The 23,435-nt window shown below is 46.2% G+C and overlaps 1 protein-coding gene across 4 annotated transcripts in view; it reads right to left on the reverse strand.

The window, feature by feature from the left end:
- Positions 1–14,678: 14,678 nt before the first annotated feature.
- The window catches only part of MACROD2 (mono-ADP ribosylhydrolase 2), an 899,949-nt gene continuing 891,192 nt past the window's right edge, over positions 14,679–23,435 (reverse strand). For 3 of the 4 annotated variants that reach the window (XM_075496893.1, XM_075496892.1, XM_075496890.1), the window contains exons 17-19: positions 22,518–22,601; positions 16,661–16,729; positions 14,679–14,752 (exon numbers count right to left, since the gene is read on the reverse strand). In XM_075496893.1, coding sequence (XP_075353008.1) covers positions 16,668–16,729; positions 22,518–22,601 — 146 coding nt within the window. In that variant the 3' untranslated portion in view covers positions 14,679–14,752; positions 16,661–16,667. The remainder of the gene's footprint in view (positions 14,753–16,660; positions 16,730–22,517; positions 22,602–23,435) is intronic. The other variant, XM_075496891.1, reaches the window with a different exon arrangement.

A 23,435-nucleotide genomic window follows, 5' to 3' on the forward strand; every position in this document is an offset into this window, starting at 1 on the left:
GGAGAGACCTGAGCTCACACAGGCTGATATGAGGAGAGGTGCTTGTGGGAGCCCCGCATGACTGATGGGCCAACCAGCGATAGTCTCTGCAGCCAGCTCTCCTCAGTAATTCCTGTAACATGCAACTCAAATGATGGGTTAATGATGGGTTTAAAGGTATTTCCATTACAATCTCTGCCCCTGGTCCCCGTGGACCAGACCATCGGGTTTAATATTGCAATGAACTTCTTCCCTTGCCCCTGCTCCAGCTTGGACTTATCCACAGACTGCAGTCCCTTAGGGGAGTACCTGCTCCAAGTGAAGCCTTCTCTAAGAGCCACAGTCTCTTTGGGGTATACCTGCTGCGGTGTAGACTTATCCACAGCCGCAGCTGCTTTGAGGTGCACCTGTTCCAGTGTGGCCTTCTCCATGGGCCACAATGCCTTCAGAGATAGGCCTGCTCCAGCGTGGCCTTACCCACAGCCACAGTCCTTTCAGAAGTAAACCTGCTCCCACGTGGCCTTACCCATGGCTGCAGTCCCTCCAGGGGTGTACCTGCTCTGTCATGGGCTTATCCGTGGCCACACGCTTTGAGGTGCTCCAGCGTGACCTCATGCACAGCTGCTAATGCTTCAGGGTGTACCTGCCACAGCGTGGACTTGTCCACAGCCACAGATGCTTTGGGGTGTACTTTCTCCAGCGTGGACTTATCCTTGGGCCACAATCCCTTCAGAGGTATACCTGCTGTGGCACAGACATAACCACGGCCACAGACACTTCAAGATAGACCTGCTCTGGTGTGGACTTATGCATGGCCACGTAAGCCCCATACTAGCTACTATGAAGAAAATTGGCTCTATCGCCACCAAAACCAGCACAAGCTGTCAACTAAGACTTTGGCTGGAAAGTCAGCTACAACCTTGACCGTAATGCTTGCGGGCTTTCTGAGATCCTGCCCTTGTGTTCTCCTTTGTTTTCTCCCCCCCCATCCCTGCCTATGTTGGGGGGAGCAACTCCGCCTCCTCCTTTAGAAGGGCCCGGCCCTGGGTCAGTGTGTGCTTTGGGGTCATTTCAGCCAGGTATGGGACTGCTGTTTGCTGCTCCCCTCTTAGCTCTGCTGCATCGAGGCTTACGTGGAGGTCAGGGAGGTGACTTTGGCCTCGGTGCTGCTCTCGGTCTGGGTCACCAGCAGTGGTGCTCATCAAGCCTGTCCTGTGGAAGGGGGCTGTGTACGCAGCTTGCCCAGCTCTGTCCCTCTTTATTTAGCAATGGGCCTGCAAATCCCTGCATCTCTTTGCTTTCCACAGTCTTGCATGAATATGTGCCTTTTTCACAGCTGTCAAGGACACCTCCTGCTTGTGCTTAGACTGTCCATAACAAGGGTGTCTTGGGGTGGTTCGTTTAACGATGATGACGCTCCTTCAACAGTCTCTGTTTATGGCTTTTCAGGACCAAGAGGTGCTCCTGATCCCTCTTTATGTTTCCTGGATATTTCATGCCCTTGAAATACGCTGCATTACAGAAAGGGTGTCAAGGCAGTATCAGGTAATCAAAATATGGGGCTGGGTCTTATTTTGGTGTAAGGTGCTGCAGCTTCACTGAGAGCAACAGGTTTATGTTCGAGCTGACCGCAGACAGCAAGTACTAGGTTGTGTCAGCTGAGTGTCTGCAAGACAGGCTTTTCATTCTTTTCATGCTGCAAACAAGGCTAACACCCACCCACCCCCCAGAGGCTCAGGTTCAAGACGAGGAAGAGAGGATCACGGGACCCCAGCACAACTGAGCCAGCCCAGCATTTGCAGATGGCTTTGGGACATCATCTCACCCAAACAGGTCTTTGGGGACAGGGGGCTTGAGCAAGGGGTCTGCTCTGTAGCACCTCTGGACCAAAACTGGCATTTGCTGCCTTCGACCCCTTCCTAACTCTCCTTGGGAGATGCCGAGAGCTTCTGCTTTCCTGTGACGCTACTGTCTTTTTAGCCACTTTTGTAAGTCCATGGGGCCAGAACTTAAGTGGCTGGTTGGGCTCCTAAGCGTATTTGGGTGGGAGCGATACAGCCAAATACAAGTTGGTGAAAGACATACAGCTCCCAAAATTTTGGCTGTAGTTTTGGGGCTGGCGGTGGTAAAATAGCAGCAGAGCTCCACAGCAGCTGTGTTGGCGTAGGAGGCCTCCCGATTTTGGGCAGGCTGGAGTCGTCCGTGGCTCAGGCACCAGGCCTGGAAACGCAACCCATCTCTAAGTCTCCCTTTCCAAGGGGCCCTTTCCCAGGGGTTCAGCAATGCAAGTCAGAGCTTTAGCAAAAATAATTTCAATTATGGTGTTGCCCTTGCGTGACACAAGAGGTCAGCCATTGTGGGAAGGGTCTCGCACGTTGTCTCCACCAGCAGGAGAAACTGCTGGCGAGCTGGGTACTTTCTTTGTAGGAAAGGAAGCGACAATTCATCTCAGCCCTATTTTCTCCAACCACAGCGAGGCTAGAACAGCAGGAGGCATCTTCATTGCTTAAGGCTCCAAGTCTCTTTTCAGCTAATAGTCAGTGAAAAGCACTCTGCTTTTTCTTGGGGTCACGCTGCTGGGGCTGCTGTGCGATCTCCAAGGCTGGCTCGCCGTCCCTGCCTGCCACCGTTGTGTTTCCACCGCCCCCTCTCCTTCCCAGGCACGCAGCCATCTCTATCTGCCTCCCACCCAAATTCTCCAGCCTCCTGATGGGCCTTTGGCCTGAATTTTGGGCAAGGGCTGCTGTCTCGGAGCCCTTGGCTCTGTGATGGGATTAGTGGCTGGCTGGTTCGAGCTCAAGGGCTGCTGTGGTGCCCACCAGCCTAAATCATTTTTTGCCGTCCCCAAGTTTAACTGTGTATTAACTCACACAGCCCAGGGAAAAAAAAAAAAGGCGCTCCAGGGCCTGCCCTTTGCAGCAGAAGAAACAAGTGTGCAGCTTTGCCAGACAATTTTCTCTGTATCGAAGGTTTTGTCATACTTGCTCTGTAGGTCAGCCTTTTTTATTATTTTATTTCTAACTTAAACTCTACTTTTATCTTTTAAATTGGTCAACAGGTTTGACTGGAAACAAACAAAAACCTAAAAAAAAAAAGGTTAATGTCAAGATTTTTTAAATGTTTGTTTCTGTGTTTATTTAGATCGGGGTACAAATCGACTTAACCTCAGGGAGGCAGACACCGATCTCATTTCCAGAGATGTAAAGCAACAAAACCACCGTGGCTAGTAGCTTTATCTAGCTCAAATACCCACTACTCAAGCCTTGGTGCAAAGCCCAGCAGCTGGGGACAGGAGTTCATCCTGCCAGCCCGGCTTCAGCCAGAGCAATGGCCTTGCAGGGATGGCCAGGGCTTCATCCGGTAGGAGATGGGGTAGATCAGGGAGCGGCTCTTGGAGTCGAAATGGTGGCCCGAGCCGCCTCAGGCAGGTCTCGGGAGGCAGGGGAGGAGGGATTTGCCACTGCAACCCCCAGCACCAGGAGCCATAAGGATGGTTTTTTTCCCTGGGCTGATGTGAGGCTGAGGAGTGAGTTTCTTGTGCTTCTCTCAAAAGCCTCTTGGCCTCATTACCCCCTCCCTGCATAGGTGCAGGACGGGGATGCCTCGTACCTGGCTCTCGTCCCCCTGCCTAGCCCTTGGCGCCCGGCACCTCGAGCAGAGCGCGTGCCTGCCAGCACCGACCGTGCCGCTTGTATTTTTTGCAGCAGATCCTTCACCGCAATGGAGCAGCTCTTGGGTACAGCAGGAGATGGCTCTCCCTGTTCCCGTTGGGCCTGTGATGGGGACAAGCGTCGGTCCAGAGGTAGATTTTCGTTGCTGATTTCGGCAAGTGCTTTGTGAAGAGGGTGCTGAAACGCAGCAGCAGAGCCTTCCTTCCGCTCCAGTTTGTGAAAAGGACTGTCCTGTCCTGTTTGTAAGGTTGGTTGTTTCTTTTTCCCCCTTAGACTGTGGAATTGCTGTACAGTCCAGAGCTCTCTTCCGGATCGGTGTTACATGAATCTCGGGCTATTTGTAGGATCCTTTCTCTTTCTGTCTTGTAACTACACTACTTGTAACTGCTCTGCGCAGCGCTGTCTCGCTTCCCGCTGTGTTCTGCCTGGGGGGGGATGGGAAGGGATGTCGTAGATTCATCGGAAGCATCGGTGCATCCAGCAAACTGGACCTGTGACCCACCAGCCCACATGCAAGAAGGCGAACGCTGGCGCGTCAAATTGTTGGAGTTTTTTGCTTTTGTTTTTGGAGCGAGGTTTTCCTGTGTGTTTTTATTTTTAAGTAGGAAGTATTTCTGGGCAATGAAAGCTGCATTTTGTGGAAATTATGCTCAAGTAATAATGAAAAGTTAATCGTATTTGGCAGCTAATGCATTGTCTGACTTGGAAAAGTTTCCTTACATCCATCCCAGGCTTTCCAGAGGGACGGGGCAGAGGGAGGAGGCACCACACGTGAGCCCTGGGACTTCGACTGGGGCCGGTGCCGGCGCAGGGGGGGACCTGGCAGGGTCTGGGGCTCTCGCCTCCTGACAGAGGAGCATGAACGAGTCCTTCAAACCTCCAGGGCAGAGCAGGAGCTGGGATTTTGTCATTGTTGGTTCTGTAAAAGGTGGTTACATGGGATGTGACACCGCTCATGTTTTTCCATTTATTGGAAACTGCTGATAAAAGATCATGAGACTATGTCCTTTCTGGAAGGAACCTTGTCTTCACTGCAGTTTGCAGCAGTCCTGGGGAACTACGTCAGCAGCTGAATGTGTTCGGCAGGCAGGGTCTGTCACAGAGGGGTACCATGAGTTGCTCCAAAACGTTAGTGCTGTGTTTTGTACCGTTAAGGATTTCTTAAGTGGTACCGATGGAGTAATTGTAACAACGTGAAAAACTTTATTGGTAAAGTACTGGTTCAAGTAGCTCATCTCCCAGAGAGCAATGGAGAGGAGAAAATAAACAGGATGTCCAAACCAAATGCGTTTCCAGACCCCCACTCCGGCTGTCTCTGCATCATCGGACGAGATCGACTCCACAACGTGGTATGTCCTCTGCAGCAGGAGCACTGTGCCCAGAAAAGAAGCGGTGGGGTCAACCGCTGTGGTTACAGCTCTCACCACAAAACCCCTCCCGCTATGGATGTAATTCAGGCCTAAGCTGCTGTTTATGATGCCAATAAGTGTAAAAATGAACAGTAAAACCATACAATGAAATCTGGGCTGAATGTTTAGATAGGCTATTGAAGACTGAAAAAAAAAAAAGTACTAATGGAGAAAATAAAGTACTAAAGGAGGGTAAAGAGAAGAGGCGGTGAGGGAAGATAGGGGGAGGCATAGCCCTCTCCCTCTGTCCTGCCACCCATAAAGAAAGAAGAGAAGCTGTTGCCTTCCCCACCATGCCCTACCATTCCTGGCCCTTCCCCAACATTTCCCACCCATATCCTTTGATTCCTTGCCATTCCCCACCATTCTCTGCAATTCCCTGACGTTCCTCACCCTTTCCCTGCTATTCCATGTCATTCCCCGCCCTTCTCTTCCATTCCTGCCATTCCCCACCACCCCCCCTTCCCCACACTTCCCTTCCATTCTCTGCCCTTCCCCGCTGTTCCCCACCATTCATTCCCTGCCCTTCCCCACCATTCTTCTCCATTCTCTGCAATTCCCTGCCATCCCCACCCTTTCTCACATTTCCCTGCTATTCCATGCCATTCTCTGTCCTTCCTTTCCATTCCCTGTTATTCCCTGTTGTTGCCTTCCCCCCATTACAAACACAAAGGCGCTCCCTCCCACCCCTAAGGGCGAGACAGGGATAAGGGGAGGGAGATTCTTAGAGGTGGGGGGCTCAGGAGTAGGGCAGTATCCCTCCCCACCCTCCTGTAGATATGCATAGTGTACGTATATGCCATGTTTATGCATCCGGTATATGCTGTATGTATTTAGTACAGACTACATGTGTATATATATGTACAGTGCATGTACATAGTATAAGCCATGTACAGTATGCACTATGTACTCTATATGTATAGTACATAGCATTTATGCTCTATGTATATGGAGTATAAACCACAGACTATATCACTGAAATGATATGAACAGAGTGTATCCTTAATATATGTACCACATTATGCAGCACATGCTGTGTTATGTAGTATAAATAAGCTATACCATATATCATCTAGCAACTACTGTTCTTACATAAATTTCCTCCATAACATCTAACCTATGTTGCATATTCTAGATTATAGATGTGGATTGCATATATATGGGAGTATTCTTCATAAGATGATAGATGCTATGTGAGATATATATATTTTTCTCAATTTTATTAAATGGATATACTACATAAAAAACATCTACAACAACATAATATATGTGCCGTAGATGATATATGCAATATAGACTGTCTTGCATATAAGACAATTATATAATTGCTGTATAATATGTCAACATAACATACAATGTGTTTATACTAAATAATATACATAGTGTAAGCTTTGGTATATTATTTACTTGTCATTTATACCTCATTATATTACATATTACCTATTATGTTACGTATTGTATCTTGCTAATGACATACACTATACAAACAGAGAATATACTATGATGATATAATTACTATATAGTATGATACCAATATATTATATATAGGAATAGTACACATATCAGAATATTATAGGATAGAGATTATATACTACATAATATAGACTATTCTGTTGTGTACAGATATAGTGCCTAAGTTACATATATACTACATAAAATGCCACTAACAATATATTATGTTATAGAATATATTGTTACATATACGTTGACTATTAAACAGTATATAGTATATATGGTATCTATAATATGTGCTCCATAACACAGTATTTGTAGTAGATAGCTGGTATATATTATCTCTGTACTAGATGGTACCTGTAGGGTATAGGTTACGTAATATTTACATACAAGGTATTATATATTTACTTTACATTACAGCCTTTACTTGTATTGTTTACAGAGTGTATAAAAAAGAGTTTGTTCTAAAATACATTTTCTATAGAGTACACAGTTTATCTAATTGAATTATATACAGTATATGTATGATAGATAACAATATACACTATACCATCTAAAATATACTAACTACACATCATCTAATTTATAGTAAATACAGAATATACTACATGATGTTGTATATGTAGTATATATCGTACATGCTACCTATACTGCATACTATCTAACTACATCTGATGTGTAGTAGAGCATATACTATCCGAATCATGTATTTTAGATGAATTGTCTTTTTTGTAATGTGTGTGTGTATATGTGTAATATGTGTATATGTGTAATGAGTTATAAAAATATTTTATATATATATATAAAAATATCTAAAAAAGGTGGCCAGAGGTGATGGCGGGGGCAGGAGGAGCCTCCTCATCTCGACATACCGGGGTGAACACCAGCACCTGGGCTGTCCCCATGCCTGGGACTAGCCGCTCCCCGCCCCGGGTCTCCCAGCCGCACGCGAGTCCCCTGCTGCTCTCCTCAGGGTGCCTGAACCCACCCGAGGACCGTGACGAAGAGCTGCACCACCCGTACCGGCACAGACGCACTGGGGGTGCTCGCCACTCAGAAGCTGAGCCCCTCCTCATCTGAATTGCTTTGGCCAGGGGAAAGCGATTGTCGCCCTCTCCACTTTCCCTGTTGGGTGCAAAAATAACACACCCCCCCCCCCCCCCCAGTGTGGAGATGATGTGACTCGCAGGGCAGAGACGGCAGTTTTAGTTTCAGGATGCCCTTTGGATCGTTCCTGGGTCTTCGCTGCTTGTTTTGACTGTCTCGCAATTTGATCTTTCTGTGCTCCGTCGTTCTCTGAAAATCGGAGCGCTTTTATTTCAAAACTAATTTCCTGGCTTGCTGGGGGGGGGGATAATTTAAAAAAAAAAAATAAAAATTCAAGTTTAGGCTTACATTTCCTATCCAGAAGGATGCTTCTAGCGAGCAGGTGCTCAGAAGCTCGTGTGAAATGCGCAGGTGCGGGAAGTACACGGCACAGACCCAACTGGCTCCTCGGACTCTGCAAAACCCAGCGGCGGCAGCGGCATTGCTTCCCAGGCTTGTGCTGAAAAATATTAATAAAAGCTTGCTCCGTTCTTGCCCACATTGCGCTTAGTTTGCGACAGCGAGGTCATTCTGGCTGGGCTTGGCTTCCTTGCCCTTTTCCGCGGGTGCTCATGTTGACTAGACACCCTTTCTAACGAGTAGGGGGGGCTTTTCTCACTCTCCTCTACTGAACACTTCTTTCTGATGAAAACCAAACTCCATCGCAATCCTGTCGTCTTGGTGGTACCGTTTCTAGGTGAGACGGGTCCAGACGCATCAGGATGGACTACAGCAACCTACACCGTAGGAGCATTTAGGTTGAATGGGTGCCATTTCCCCTGCAATCTCACAGCGGTCCCAGGATCTTCTTAAGCACGCTTACCTGGCGTCACGGGAGTCCGGCAAAGCTCCTCTAGCACCGGTCTCTCCAGAAGCTTGTTGAGCTCATTGAGACAAGGCTTATTTCAGCTCGGAGCACGAAGGCAGTCGCTGGGGGTGCGGACCTCCCGCACACTAGACGAGCTGGATCCAGAGCCGGCTTCGGGCAATGCGCGTCTTCGCATCGGGAGCAATGGGAACGTGAAAACGCTCAGCGGCAAACGCAAACGCTAACCCCGCTTTCCAACGTCAGCGAAGGGCACGTGCGTACGCTCTTCTGCCGAGGAGGGGGTGATTGTCGATAGGTTTAAACCGGCGGGACGCCTCACCGGACTCGTGCAACCAGAAGTGCCCCCCAAGCGACGAGCCTTGAGCTGCCACGAGATGGAGCAGCCTCCCCGAGTACCTCCTCCACCGGCTCTTTTCTCATCAGGATGCTCTCGTTTTCTTTTTTTTTTTTTTTTTTTTTCTCTTTTTTCTACAGGAATTCATTACGATAAATGTTTTATCAGTGAATTCCGAAGGAATTAACAGTGATTTGCCACTTACTTTAAGGAGTTGCCGATAATTCTAATGGAACGAGAAATTAGGGTATTTAAACATCTCCTGACACTTTTATTTCAGGGGGGAAAAAAAAAAAAAAAAGCCCAACCCCAAACCCCCAGTCTAATTAAAATCCCAAAGCACAGTTTTCACCTTACGAGATAGGTCAAGGTTATAAAGACCCCTTTGGAAGCTTCTGTGCTTCCAGAAGGAGAGGGGGGCAGGGGGGCAAGGAATCAAAGCCAATTTAAAGCATGCACATAGCCCTCTGGGGAGTGGCAGGTTCGCATGGAAATCCTGGAAGACAATCCGATTCCTCTGGGAGGATGTCTCCGAGAAGGCTGAGCAGGAAAAGTGGTAACCAGGCCTCCGTTTCTGCAGACTTAGAGTGACCTCTGATGTTACCAGCTCAGCAAAAGACTTCCCCAGGCACAAATCTACCACTTTTCCAAACAAGATCCGGAAGGGCAGGTGTCAATCTGGCCAGCAGCAACAGGAGTATAATTAAGGATAGTTTATCGCTCATCTCATCCTAGCAGGCTCACTTGTTCTTTGCGTAATCCACACCATCTGGAGAAACACCCATCGCCACGAGGGTCTGAGCAGCCTCAAACACGTGGCCGCCTTCACCCTCCAAAACCATGGAGGTTTTCCTCTCGCCCCTGTGCTATTCAAAAAGGGCGGGACAGACAGTACTTGCTCCTAGATGAGAGCTGAATTTCTTTTTCTCCTTTTAAACATATACACCTGCCATAGGCAAAAAAGTTCCCTTGCAGCAGAAGCAGGCTGCAGCATGGGGAAAGCGGGCGCCTCCTCCTAGGCTGTACAGTTCTTAGATACAGTGAAAACAGAGCTCTTGATGGAGTTCTGAATCCAACGAGACGCCGTGTTACAGCCATTGCTGGTATTTCTCTCTCTCGGGTTAGCTCGCTGATACATGACAGTTGGGTCCTGAATCCAGCCAAAAGGCAGGCGGTCCCCACTGCCACGTGTCTCCTGTGCCTTGTCCTCTTCCATTTGGCCGTCAAAGGGTTGCAGGCAAGGAAAGGTCAAATTTCAGAGAGGCAATCCATTCGTCGGGAGAGCTCTGAACACACGGAGCCAGCCCCCTAACTTCGGTTATCGACGATTAAATCATTGGCCTTGGATAAGAACAGTAAGGCAGGGTCGATACGAGTGTTTTCATCTATACCGGTGCCATGGGAAGAAAAAAGTCACCTTCCCAATTTTTGCAATATCTTCTACCCAATTCAGTCTTGAAATAAGCAATGGCAGTAAGGACAGATAACATCTATTCTATACTGCGTGCTCTCTATTATACCTGTGGATTGCATATATATGGGAGTATTCTTTGACAGCTGATAGATGCCGGGGATTTAGTACTGGTACAACTGCAGGGATGGGTTTTGTAACGTCTCTGGTGCAGTGATGAGACCAACCGAGCGACCTTTTCCCCTCCGAGCTGCAAAGGTTCTTACCTTTCAGTGATGCCATCCAAAAATCCCTCCGAGGTAGCCGTTTCTCACAAGACTCTGCCATCAAGTGAACGATAAATTTAAGCGAGGGCCCGGCTGCACGCACTGGTGATCGCACGTCCAAACTGAAACACTGACAACCAAAACGACCCCTGCACGATCACAGCATCGTTAGGAGGGAATAAACACACAAGCGGCATCGCCTCGTCTTCAGGGCAAGCTTTATTAATGTTTTGCTTTAACAAACATGGTAGTATGAAGGCATCGGTTCCTTAAATTTTCCAACGCATGGCACAGACAAAAGGAAAAATAACAGACTCGGAGGCAAATTCATGTAAATGATAGAGTAACAGAAGAGGCATGTGTTAACCGATATAGCTGCTAGAAGACTTTTTGCGAGCAACAGTCTACATTTCTTTGCATTGAAGTAAAAACATATTTTTGGATCAAGAAAATTACCTTTTTAAATTTTTTTTTAATTATTTTTTTAAAACTTTCCTTTATATCACAAATGTCAGGGTAAGGCAAATCCTGGATGAATCACATGATAAAAACCCCTATTCCCCGAGAAAATAGATCCACATACTCTGTTAAGTTTGTCATTTTAAAAGCAAAGCCGGCATGCACTGCGTGTAGAGAAAAGTCCTTTTTTTTTTTTTTTTTTTTTAAATATTTTTATTCAAGTGCCTAAAGCAGAACAGAGTTAATTCACAGAGAGGCTTTCTCAGTGCTTTATAGAAAGATCGACAATTAGCTGCAGCGAACGCGTGACCCATTATTACAGACTATGTCTCAAACATCCCCTTTGGGTGTCTGTATGGAAGGAAACCCATTCGTCATCGGAGCAGTCACCAGCCTGAGGAATACTGTGCCTAACGGTAGGGATGAGCACTTTCAGACATAAGAGAAACAACGATCAAGCACAGCCTGATGCTTTGTATGCAAACATCAGCACCAAACGGCTGCTATTCCCTTTACGCCACCTACTGCAAACACGTTTCGGGTTTAAGCCAAAATCCTTGACATAAATCCCTGTGGGGTGATTCTCGGTCTGGTGCTCGCTCTTCTACAAAACCAGCTCCCTGCACTTCTGCAGCTCCAGCGAGAGCAGCGGAGACTGCATCGAGGGGCACGGGTCCAGCCTCGACTACTAACTCAGCTGAAGAACTCATGCTGCCAAACTATACTTGCTTTATGACTAGTGAAAAACCCCAACGGCTCAAACCAAAACCCCTCCTGAAGATAGACAGATATAGACGTGGCTGCAAATTGTCTTGTAAGGACTTAATCAACCCCTGCGTTTCCTTGCTTTACACCTCCTACCTTCACGCCTTGCTGCTGCATCCTCGGGCAAACGGTTCACGGTTTCAAAGACTCGCTGCTGTTCGAGGACCAAGGTTAAATGAAAAGTGCAATGAAATTACTGTCAGGGGTTGGAGAGTGTCTAACGTGACGCATCTTTGCAGTTAATTTTTTTTTTTTTAAACTATCGGTCAGTCTTCCCAAGGAGTTTAAGGAGTCTTTGTCTCCTTGCTGAACCGTCACACCTCGGCAGCCAGCCTCCTGCGGGGCTCTCCCTTTGGCGCTCTCGCTAAAACCAAGGCTGGCAATGGCAAGAGTGACATCCGATACGCGGATAATGGCAGCCTACAGCTGCCTTAACGTTGCCCGTGGGTGAGCACGACGGAAGCAAGAGCAGAGCTACGTTCAGGGGACGGGATGCTCCGTTGCCTGAAGTTATCATGGCTCTGCAGCGCTCAGTTCACCCCGGCTGAGGACCTGGCCGCCTCGGATCTCCCTGACATTTTGCACAGCTCAAAGTTGAGCTCGTCGAGTTCATTCCCGGCCCTGCAGGGCCGGTTCTCTCACTTACCTAGATGGAGGGAGCCCTTCAATCCTGGTCTTTTCACAGCGACCACACAAAAGGGGAATTGAGAGGAGAGACACCTAATGTGTTCATTCCCCTTCCTGCCGACGTATTTATCCACTCCTCCCCCATCTGTTACGACAGGCCGTTTCAATCAAAATCACCCGGTATGGAAACCACACAGAAACATACGGGATGCGCACCACGCAGGGGTGCTACCCGCAACGCCTCCCACTGCAAAACTGCAATCAGCTGGAAACAAGGTCAAGGAACAGCAGGAAAAAAAATAATCCATGTCCCAAAAGACATGTTCTGTCAAGCATGACCCCAGGGATGGGAAAGAAAAGCAGCAGAGACACCTCAAAGGGAACAAGGAGTCCCTTCAAGGGTGCTCTGAGGAGAACAAGGGCCAGAGGGGTGGTATCTACCAAATTTAGGTAAACTTAGCAATATTATAAACCCAATTCATAGGCTTACGTTGCTCATTTACTCCCTTCCACAGTTGATCCAACTCGGAGTTATGCATCCACCAATCTCCTGGAGAAACGGGTGACGAAGAAGCTCCGCGAGATCTTCTCTGGCACTAGTGTCAACCCGGGTTAAAACACCACAGGAGTCGGCACACGGAAATACTCTTCTGATCCCACCACAAGCAAACGTGTTGGAGCCGCACACAGGGGGCTGCCTTTCTAGGAGCCGTACTCTCCGGGTGAAACCTGAGGCTTTTCTTGTTTTCCCTTCTAATCCTTGTTTGTCCTGACACCCTTTCGAATTAACCTGCAGCTGACAGCAGCCATCAACTCCCGTAGCCAGTGCTAGGCGCGTTAGAGCCACATACAACTCGCTGTTACACCAGCAGACGATTTATCACCAAACCTACTCTAGAGCTGGGATAAACCCAGATCACAGGAGGACAGAGATACGTCTTACCTTGGTTTTTTACTTTTTTCTTTTTCCCTTTCCTTTTCCTTTTTTTGGCCAGCTAGTAAATAACTATTTTGGGATTCATGCATATCGGGGGGGGGGGGGGGGGGGGGGGAGAACAGGATCAATTACTTTGCTTAAAATGATCAAATTCTTACCAGCAGCATTTTAAAAAACAGTTTGTAGCACACCACACCCTGGACACAGGTTGTGTGCTCTTCCATTGAGTGTATTGCCTATTGGTTTCAGTTACAGCACGGTTGGGAAATGTATGTGAAACCCTTTTGTTCCTTTTCTAAAAATTTCAGCGCAGCATTTGCTGGCAGAACAATTGACATATGGTGAGACATTCTTATCCAAATAACTGTTAATTGTTTTTTTTTAAAATTAAAAAAAAGAAATCATGCATATGCAGTAGAAAATATAATGAGGGCTCACACAAGATACAGTGTGAAATTGTTAAAGCCGGGAGCCGTATTTAAAGATGCCTTGAATGCAGAGCGCCTGTTATCCTCCATCACTCACAGGCTCGAGGAAGTATCTGTTGCCTACCTGCACCCAAAGGTCATACTTACAGCACTGATTTTGAGGTGTGCGGAGCTAACCGGAAAAGAGCAGGACTGATTTGGGGCACCGGCTGTTCGAGGCCATGTGTGTTATTCACATGTAGACCCACAGAGGGGCATGACACGGCGTAGGCCGGTCATGGTTTGGCTTTCCCACGCCGGAGAAAAGGTGAAGGGCAGAGCCACGGGCAATCCCGAGGCATCGGGATGATAGAGTTAACGTACAAACTCTGCTTCCAGCATGCACTCGAGGGAATCCAGGCAGCACCTCTTCTAACAGCCAGGGTTTGGACACGGCGACCCGCTGGCAGGTGCCGGCAGGAGCTGCCGATCAACAAGCCTGGAGGCAGGCAACACGCAGGGCTGTCTCTATCAATATTTCTGAGATTTTGGAACATCTAGTCTTTCAAATCCCTAGCACAAGGAGGGTGGTTGTTTATCAGTGTGTGGGGATTATAATCCTTTGTGGCGGTTCATGTTCTCAAAGCAAATCTCCATTTATATCCTAAGGAACCATTTTTAGAAAAAGGGGAAGAGGGGAGGAGGAGAATAAGCTGGCTCCCACAGGTTGCCTGCAGACAGTATCGTAACTGGGAAAGAAGATAAAGATGCTAGAAAAGGGGTGGGCCTGGAAACAGGCTACTGATGATATGATGCAGGAGCAAAAGAGACCCAATATAAGACAGGGACTCACGGTTCAGAAGAAACTGTTGTAATTGCAGGGATAATTGCAAAACATTGTTAGAACTGGGAAGTTATGTTTCTTTCCAACAGGCTTACAGAACGAAATGCAATGAAGAACAAAGAGAAATTAAAGCAAAGAGTCATTTCCCCAAAGCTCCCTCCCTCCCAACCCGCGGAGCATCTCTGCGTGCTCTTTTCTAGCCAAGAATGATGCTGTAGGATGTCAGCGCTTGCCCGTCGGGTTTCCTCGGGTCTCTCTTCTCCTGCATCCTTCCTTCACCGCAGCAGGGGGAAGAGAAAAAAAAAAAGCAAATTTCAAATGTCTGCACAGAACCAGGTCTCATCTTTCTAGCACAGATGCCTACAGTTCCTCTTTCCATCACGCGTGCAGCACGTGTATGTGTCATATGGTTTATATATAACAACCACTATTACCTCTATAGCAAATTGACTGTGCTCATTAGGGTTTCTTGGTTTTTCCATAGCACCGTGCTACCTAGCTTGATATCAGAGACCCCCAGCTCTGGTGGGTGCTTCGGTGCTAGACCACAGAACACATGTTAAAAACAACATGTTAAAATACTACACATAGTAAGCAAAGGAATCTCCTCAGCTCTGAAAGACCCTAGCGAGATCCTTTGAAGTTTAACAGGCTGATCAATCGGCCCTGGGGACCCGCTCCTTGCAATTAAAACAGCGGCAACAGGGTCGGGAGGACTTCGATAGAGAGCTGCGAAGGATTCGATGCCTGCCTCTAATCCTGCGCGTGCCATTAAAATGCTGGGCAAGACATGGTGCGCCCTGGCTCAGGCCCCTTTGCTTCAGAAAGGTGCCGGCAGAGCCAGGTCTTGCAGTGGAATTGAAGAGATTTATTAATTGATTGCTAATTGTGGTATTGTTCCTGTGAACTCCGCCTTCCTAAAGCAAAACTGACTCCAGCCCAAAACATTCACAGATACTCATCTCCATGGGAAAACGCAGCATGAAACACAGACTTCCTACCGGTCATGTGAAAGCAGTAAAAACCATCAGATATATTTTTTTAAACTGAGGAAGGGTATTAACCTTTCCATGTATTTTTAACAGCGAGGATTTCATTAGTTCCTCTTCTTTCTTTGATTGAACAGAACGTATAATCAGAAGCTAGGGGAGGGGGAAGGAAGAGTTGTGGAAGCCGTATTTTAATGGCGAGGGCGCCTTCTAGTTTTGCTTCAGTACTTTTTACCAGACCCCATCAGGCCTATTTCTCACTCCAGCAGCATGGCAGCACGTCGTCTATATGCCGACAAGGACAAAGGGCTACTCTCACTAATAAGACCTTGTATTTTAAATCCCTCTGATACAGCTGCTGCCATTGTAAAGCTGCTATATTTGGTCTTGAGCTATATGAAATCCCATTACGAGCATAAAACCTGCATCTTGCTGTATATGATATTGGCATCTCACGGTAAACCTACGCCAAAGGAAGCGGCGCGCATTATGGCAACTGCTTCTTGTAATTGGCACGAGCCTCGGACTTCTGTCTTCCTACCAAATTATTCATTTTTATCTAAGGGCGAGGCTGTTTATGCCTATGACAAACTCTGCAGCAACAACAACCATTGCGCGCTCCTGCCATAGCACTATCATTTAGCTTATAAAGCCATAAAAAGCTCCAAAAGGCGGCAGAACTCCAGAAGGCAGCTCGCTGACTTTGCCTTGTTTTTCAGAGGTATCGCTACAAGTGACGTTAGGCATCGGAAAGCCAAGGGCAATAAACCCCTCATGACGTGAACCTGTTGTTCCCAGAATACAGATTGTACAGAACCGAGCTCGGTTCCAACCGGTATAAATTGCCTGTCATTTTTCTAAGCAATGCCAAAAATTGTTCACTCGGTTACTCTTCCGTTCCTTATCTCGGCGCTGTCTTGCCTTCTGATGATCTAAGACCGTGCCCTGTCCAAATCCATTACAGTTGCAGACTGCTACTATAATATTTACTTGACAAATCAAGTCTACTGGATATTTTCTTTTTTTGGTGTAACACGGGCTGTATTAGACAATTTCTTTTCCTTTGTATCCTGTCTTCTCTTTTTTTTTTTTTTGTAAATTCTAATAACTTTAATTAAGGTCATTTTTAAAGCAAGTTTTCAAATAGAAACTGAATGGAAAATGGGGGAAAAAATAGCCATAAAGATCTCACCTGTTACTTAAGCTTCCCGCTCTGTTTCCGTAGGATCATTTATACTTTCAGCTTGACTATTCATTTCAGCTGAAAATAAAACGAGACAGTCATCAAATTCTATTCACGATACTTGTTAAGTTTATCACGTTGAGGAATAACCGCTTCTAACCCAAAGGGGACATTTATTGCTCTAAAAATTCTATGCCGTAAATCCGTAAAAAGGTCTCTTAGGCCAGCCATCCTAACCTGTGGTTACACGGAAATCCCGATGAGCAGTCCTGCCAGGTTGTAGGCTTCAGCATCGCTAGAAACGCAAGCCTCTGGATCTAGATTCTCCCTTTGGCCCACATCCATCCAGTTTGACTTTGGCGCCCAACCGAGGTGCCCAGCTCAAGAGCTCAATAACCGTCCTCCGTCTCTGTAGGCCACAGGCCGAGATACAGGTATCTCCAAAGGGTGATTTAGAGTTTTGCTGGGCTAAGTGGTCTCGACCCCGTGATTCAAACACCCGCAGGCTTCTGACAAAGTCCCTGGCAGGACGGGGGCTGAGCTGCGGGCTGAATGCAGATCCATCTCCAGTTACAGAGATGCTGCTGCTGCCTCTGGGTGTCCTTGAACTGCAAATTGCTGGAGCCTGGGAGGGGATTCAGGGACAACATCACTATACTCCTACACATACTAGCTCACTCGCGGACTACCCGTTTACAAAACCAATCTTGGTTTTTTTTCATTCAAAATTACTAAAAAGTAAGAAATTATTTAAATAGAAGGCTTAAACTCATTTCAGCGTGACCTTTGTCAAAAATACCATCTAGATTATGGTAGGTGCGATTGGTCCTACCTAGGCTAAATACAAAAGGGTTACTTCAGCACGGGCATTTTTAAGATTAGTGTTTGTTCTCCAATGAATTTGAATGAAGCCATTTATACTAAGACTTTTTTTCTTTCTTTAACCTTGCTTTACGTTGTGGTATCAACTGCAGATTACAAGTCATTTGACGTGGGTGATGGGGAAAAACCTCAAACGTGAATGGGAGATTTTGGAAGATGGGAGGGAGGAGGGAAAGAAAGCCAAAAATCAATAACTATGCTACTTCCAGCCAGGCAGTATGATCTCTTTTTGAGTTAATATCATGTCAATACACCTGTTAGGGTTTTGATGAATTATTTGTAAATTATTCATCATCCATATGCAGAACAGATACCGTAATGGCTTCCTGGATGTATGTAATGAATAATAAGAAAAGTATCCGCTCCTGATTACGGAGCTCTGATGCACATCACATTTAGCGATGTTGTGTTCTTTACCCACATTTGCATAGCAAAGACAGGATGCTTAATAAAAAATCATTAAGGGAAGGCTGCTGCACACTGATGACAGCAGCCTTTCTCAGCCTTATTATGCCGGCCAGTTTCACCGGCTGGGTTTTCTGAAAATACCATAAGGCTTCACTCACATTTTACAGAGATCTCCTGCAAAATAAAGCTTGATTTGAAACCTTCGGTTAGGCTCTGTCAGCATCCCAGATGAGTATGCCTCCTTCCCCTTCCCTTTTTTATGGCTACGAGCAGTCGACCCCCGTCACGCTGACAGCACGTCACATAGAGGGGGGCAAATTGCAAACCACCCAGGAATGCTTTAAGGGCAACGCAAAAGCATGGGGAGCCCGGCGGAGGCCTGGGACCGGGAGCCCCCACCAGCGAGGAAGCAAGAGGAATCACCGAGTCCCACTTTTGCAGTGGAAATGGCAGCCAGGCATCCTGCATTGCCGGCGCGAAAAGCGCCCGCTGTGCACGCCGCAGCGGGGAGGTGGCTCGCAAGCACTAAGGCACGGGTGGGTTTCGCTATTAGCTTTTTCCTATGTGTTTGCGACTAAGCTCGGCTCTTGGCATTAATGCTGGTAGGGACAGGAAGCTTCTGCAGACCACTGGGTGAACCCCGACAACAGATGTCACTATGAGGCCACCTACACAATCCTCTATATTTAGCTGGAAAATAACACGGCAGAGAAGCACCTACTGCAAGAGCAGATGGAAGAGCTGCCACCGGGTACGGCGGGGATGTGACTCACAGCCCTCACTGCCTCCCAGCACGAGTCGGTGTCAGAACGATGCTGTTAGCCCTGGGCACGCTACATCTCGTTGCATTGCAAGCCAAAACTGGCCTTCTCCCCACTAAACAATGTTTTTTAGAGGTGTTAAACTGCTAACTTACGTTAGGGGTCTTTTTGCACCTACCATACACGCTACAACAGCCAGCAGCTCCGCGAAGCACCCAAAGTTCAAGGAGGCTGCACATCTAAATTCAGTTTTGCCTGCTCCCCCTTCTGCAGCTTCCCACAGGGCTTTTTATGCCAGCAATGAACATTTCTGTGCAATGGAAATGGACATTGCTCTGCACTCTCCCTGTGCATTTTCCCTTAAATTTTGGCCCATTGCGGAGGACCCGTCTGCATCTCCTCTCTCAACCTGTGAGCTGCTTAGCAGCTCTCAAATTATGACCAGGGAAGGATTTCCCTGCAAAAGCAAGCAAGTTCCCTGCAAGAGGAGAAGAAATAACCTAGCACATAGTTCACATCCGTCAACGCACTGTACAAAGTTGTACAAAGCAGTACAAAGTTGCTGCTGACCCGGTGGATGTGTGTCGGTAGCAAGGCATCCCGCCTCTCCTCTGCAAGATAGCTACGTGCTTAAAGGTCAGGTAGCCAAGAGTCACGGCGTAGCATCTAAGTAGAGAAGACAGGCAAACGGGAGACTGGAAAACCAAGTTTAGAGTCGTCTGCAAGAGAGAGCGCATTTCCTCACCCCAGGATATAATGCTGTAGAGCTGGATGGCAGGCGACACCAAAATATTACCGTCTTGATTTAAATAGGAGCTCGGTCAGACTCTTAGTTGCAAACATAACCTGTTTCTGCAGCAATTCCTAAACAATGTTTCCCCCTTGCATCTACATAACTTGGCTATAGCACATTCAGCTATAACTCCAGACTGCCTAGAAAGAAAACCAGCTATTTTGAATTCAACCCACTGTGCGGTGATGAAACACATGCACCTGTTTACTTGGTAGTGACTTGTTTCTTGGATATTCCATCAACACCATAAAAAGCACGAGGGTGTTAGCTGTTGAGATCTTCCTTTTATATTGCTTTGGTGAATCACATGCAGGTCAGGTTGCTGATGGCGCATTCATCAGCCTGCACGAGCTTATTAAAAAAATGGGAAATTTCAGGTTTGACACTGCCTTCATCTTTTTCTTTTCTCCTATTGTGTCAGCAAGTGAGGATTGTGGCTTTCCACAGGCTTGAAATAAAAAAAGGCGAATGAGTAACCCCATTATAAAAGGAGTGAAGAGTTTGATCCACCTAATACCAGCTGGAAACTAGTAATCTTTAAAGCTTTGGTGGTGTAAAAAAGAATAATAAAAAAGGCTGCTGGCAGGGAAACACCGTCTAGGAAACCAATCACCAAAGGTGCGTTTTGTCATAATAAAAAAATGCTAATCAGCAAATCTGTCCTGGGTACAAAAAATTTAATATCCAGGGGTCTTCACTCTGGTGGCCAACAGAGATTGCCAGCAGCAACCTCTATCTCTGTATACACGCCCCTATTCAGGCCTACAGGCACACCCTCTGACAGCTTTCCTGACAGAGAATCACGCCCAGCTTTCAAATAATAGTAATTTCTGAAATATACCACTATTACAGCCCTGCCCACTAGATGAACCAATATCGAGATCCACCTAAGCTGTCTAAACTCTCTGCATTTCTAAAGCACTTCTCGCCGTGACATGGTACATGAAATTAAAACACAAGAGCCGGGCTGCCGAGGCATACCTGGTGATATATGCTTGTGCTTTCAGCTGTGAAGTGATGAGCTCTCCTGGGGCGGAAGGAGGGGGACCAGAGAAAAAAATAGGCAATTTACATAAAAATTACTGTCAAAGGGAACCTTTTTCCCTTTTTTTCTTTTTTTTCTCTCAACTGGTGCCCGGTACACTTAAACATTTTAGGGCTTTTTTTTCAGCAAAACTTAACCCTTCAGATAAAACAGAGCATGGGGAGTTTGATCCTTCCTCTGTTCTGATTTTTTGAAACGTGTAATATATGTCCACAGGAAAAAACACCCTGTAACATGATCCCAATAGCAAGTGAAGCTGTAGAGAAACAAAGGCTTCTCTGAACAGCAGGGTACTTTTCTGCAGCCTTAGCAAATACCCTTTTCCTGTCCTTGCATATAACTCAGAAAGTTCACAGAAAAGGAAGTTACAAGATGAGTTATATGTAGAAGACCTTACAAGAGAAGCCAGATTTGAAACAAAGAAACCTATCATGATTGTCATTTCAGAAGCTGTCCGCTGATCCAGCTGTGCTGCGCTACAGCACACGTTACAAGAGCTATACGGTCGCTTTTCTCTCCAGTGGGAAATCCCTTACGATACTCTTCTAGTAAATTTGGATTTGTTTTCACTAAGTAGCCCAGACCATTCCAGGGATTCAAAATTCAAATATTTTAATGTGACTATGACTTTTTGGTTTGTTTGTTCAGAGGGTGAAAAGAGAAGGCTGGTTTGGCTTTATTCTGCACACTTCCTAGTAATAGCATAATCTCTAGTATTTTTAAAAAAAAGAAAATCCATTATGCACGCTTTCTTTTCCTGTGCTTGCAAAGACTTCCCTACAGGCCAGTATCTAAATCAGCCACTGATTCAAATGCTGCAGCACGATCTGACATCAGAGAAAGGAAATCAGCATGAGATTCTTTGTGTAACTAATATCAAAAAGAATATAATTGTTTTGCCTTTGAGATATAAAAAAGTATGCCTTGAATTTATATTATGTCAGTGCTGAAGAGGTTAAAGGAGGAGTTATAAATCAGCCTTTGCTACAGAGAGGAGTCCACGATAATAAAACAAGGACTGGAACCCCAGTTCCAAACCCACTGCCGTTTGGAGCAGTAAAGAGGACCCTTTGCGTAAGAACCAAGAAAACCCCTTACGTAGCTCTGTTAGCCTATAAGAGCTGATCTAGAGGAGCGATAAAGGGTCTGCCTCACCAAAACCTAAGCACCAGGATGCTGATCCCATCCATTGTTTCTTTACACACAGGAAGAGCCTAGGAGGACAAATTTTTTTGTTTACAATGTTTTAATATGTTACACCCTGCAGAGCTCGAGCAGCGTCTTGGTACTCAGCCCTTGCTGGGACTTTGCCAGACAGCTGGGTCATCTGCTCACTGAGGTCAATGTAAAAAAAATCTCATTTCCAAGTCAGAGATTTGGGTTGATAACGTCCACAAACCTGACCGGAACTGCTGTTGGGTCACCAAATTGTGATAGTTTTATCAAAAGTAAATGTCCTAGGGAGAGAACTTCCATCTGCTACCAGACTGCGCTACGCATGGACTCTGAAGGAGGAGGAGGAGGAAGGGAAATCAGCTCTGAGCTAGGAGGAGGCCAACATACGAGTTCAGAGTGGTTACACAGCCAACGCTTGCCCCACAATGGAGCTGGGCACTAGCACAGCAATTTTCAGAAATACCTTCGGACCCCTTTGTGAGCCCACACACATCTTGGCCAATTCACTATCCCAACCACAATTACAGCGGGCCTAAAATATTGTTTAGTTAAAAGGCAAGTGGATTGAACATACCAATTGAACACACAAACCCAGTCAACTAGAAAAGCAGGAGGACGGCACTGAAAGGTACTTCTACCAGACTTCCAAGGCAGCAGATACTGCATAAACTCTAAAGAAGACTCAACTTGAAGAGATTATAAATATAACTCCTATTTTTTTGGGGGGAAGTGTACAAACAAACCCCAGAAAGGCACACTATATATCCACTTCAGGACAATTAAAATATTGGAACAACATACCATCCTTATTTGAAATGTCTGCTGCTTCACATGCGAGGTCAACTTTCATAGGCTCCGCAGAAGTTTCCTCTTTCCCTTGCATCCCTATAAGACAAGCCAAAGAAGGAGAAAAATCAATACTTACAGTACCTGATTAATGTATAATTCTTAGACTCCGTATGCCTGGTTTTTTTTTTTTTCTTCTTTTTCTTCTGGCATGCTCTTGCCTTTATAAACTCTGCTGCTGTATAGTGGCAGCCATTAGAGAAAAGGGCAGAGGATATAGGGGGAGGAACATGATTTGAAAATAATTGCTTGAATATTTGTAGCGATCTGCACTCTTTTCTAACTGGGATTGTTAAAACCACATCATGGTGTGTGCTTCTGCCTCCCTGCCATTCTTTTCTCATCATTTTTGAAGAATCCCTTCTGCTCATAAAATGCAATATATGACGGGGACCTAATCACACTTATAAAGTTTCTCAAGCTAGCAGAATAAAAATAGATACAGTCAGCATTCAAATATACTGGGTAGTCAGACACAAACTAGAATTTGAATTTAGGAAAATGCATTTTATTGCTGTAACTCAACATTTTTACCTACTCTGCCTCAGGCTTGTCTGGAAGCTTAGATTCAATCTCCTAACAATATTTGAAATGGAAAAAAAAATGTGGCTTTGCTGCTTCATACACAGTTCTAATATTCTGCCATTTAGAGTGCCGAGAAGCCAATTTTTAGTTAATTTCCATCATGCTACTTCTCCGCTTTTGTGGCCGCTATAAAGCCTGTTGCACCTATCCTGCGGCTGAACGACAGGATGTCAGGCTATTGGTTGCTAAGCGATCCAGACATTTGGGTGGTTGTTATGGGACAGCGAAGTACAGCAAGGACCGAGACATCTCAAAAACAGCTTACTCTTACGCCAAAATCATTTACCT

Source organism: Mycteria americana, chromosome 3 (assembly GCF_035582795.1).
Source record: "Mycteria americana isolate JAX WOST 10 ecotype Jacksonville Zoo and Gardens chromosome 3, USCA_MyAme_1.0, whole genome shotgun sequence".
NCBI lineage: Eukaryota > Metazoa > Chordata > Aves > Ciconiiformes > Ciconiidae > Mycteria > Mycteria americana.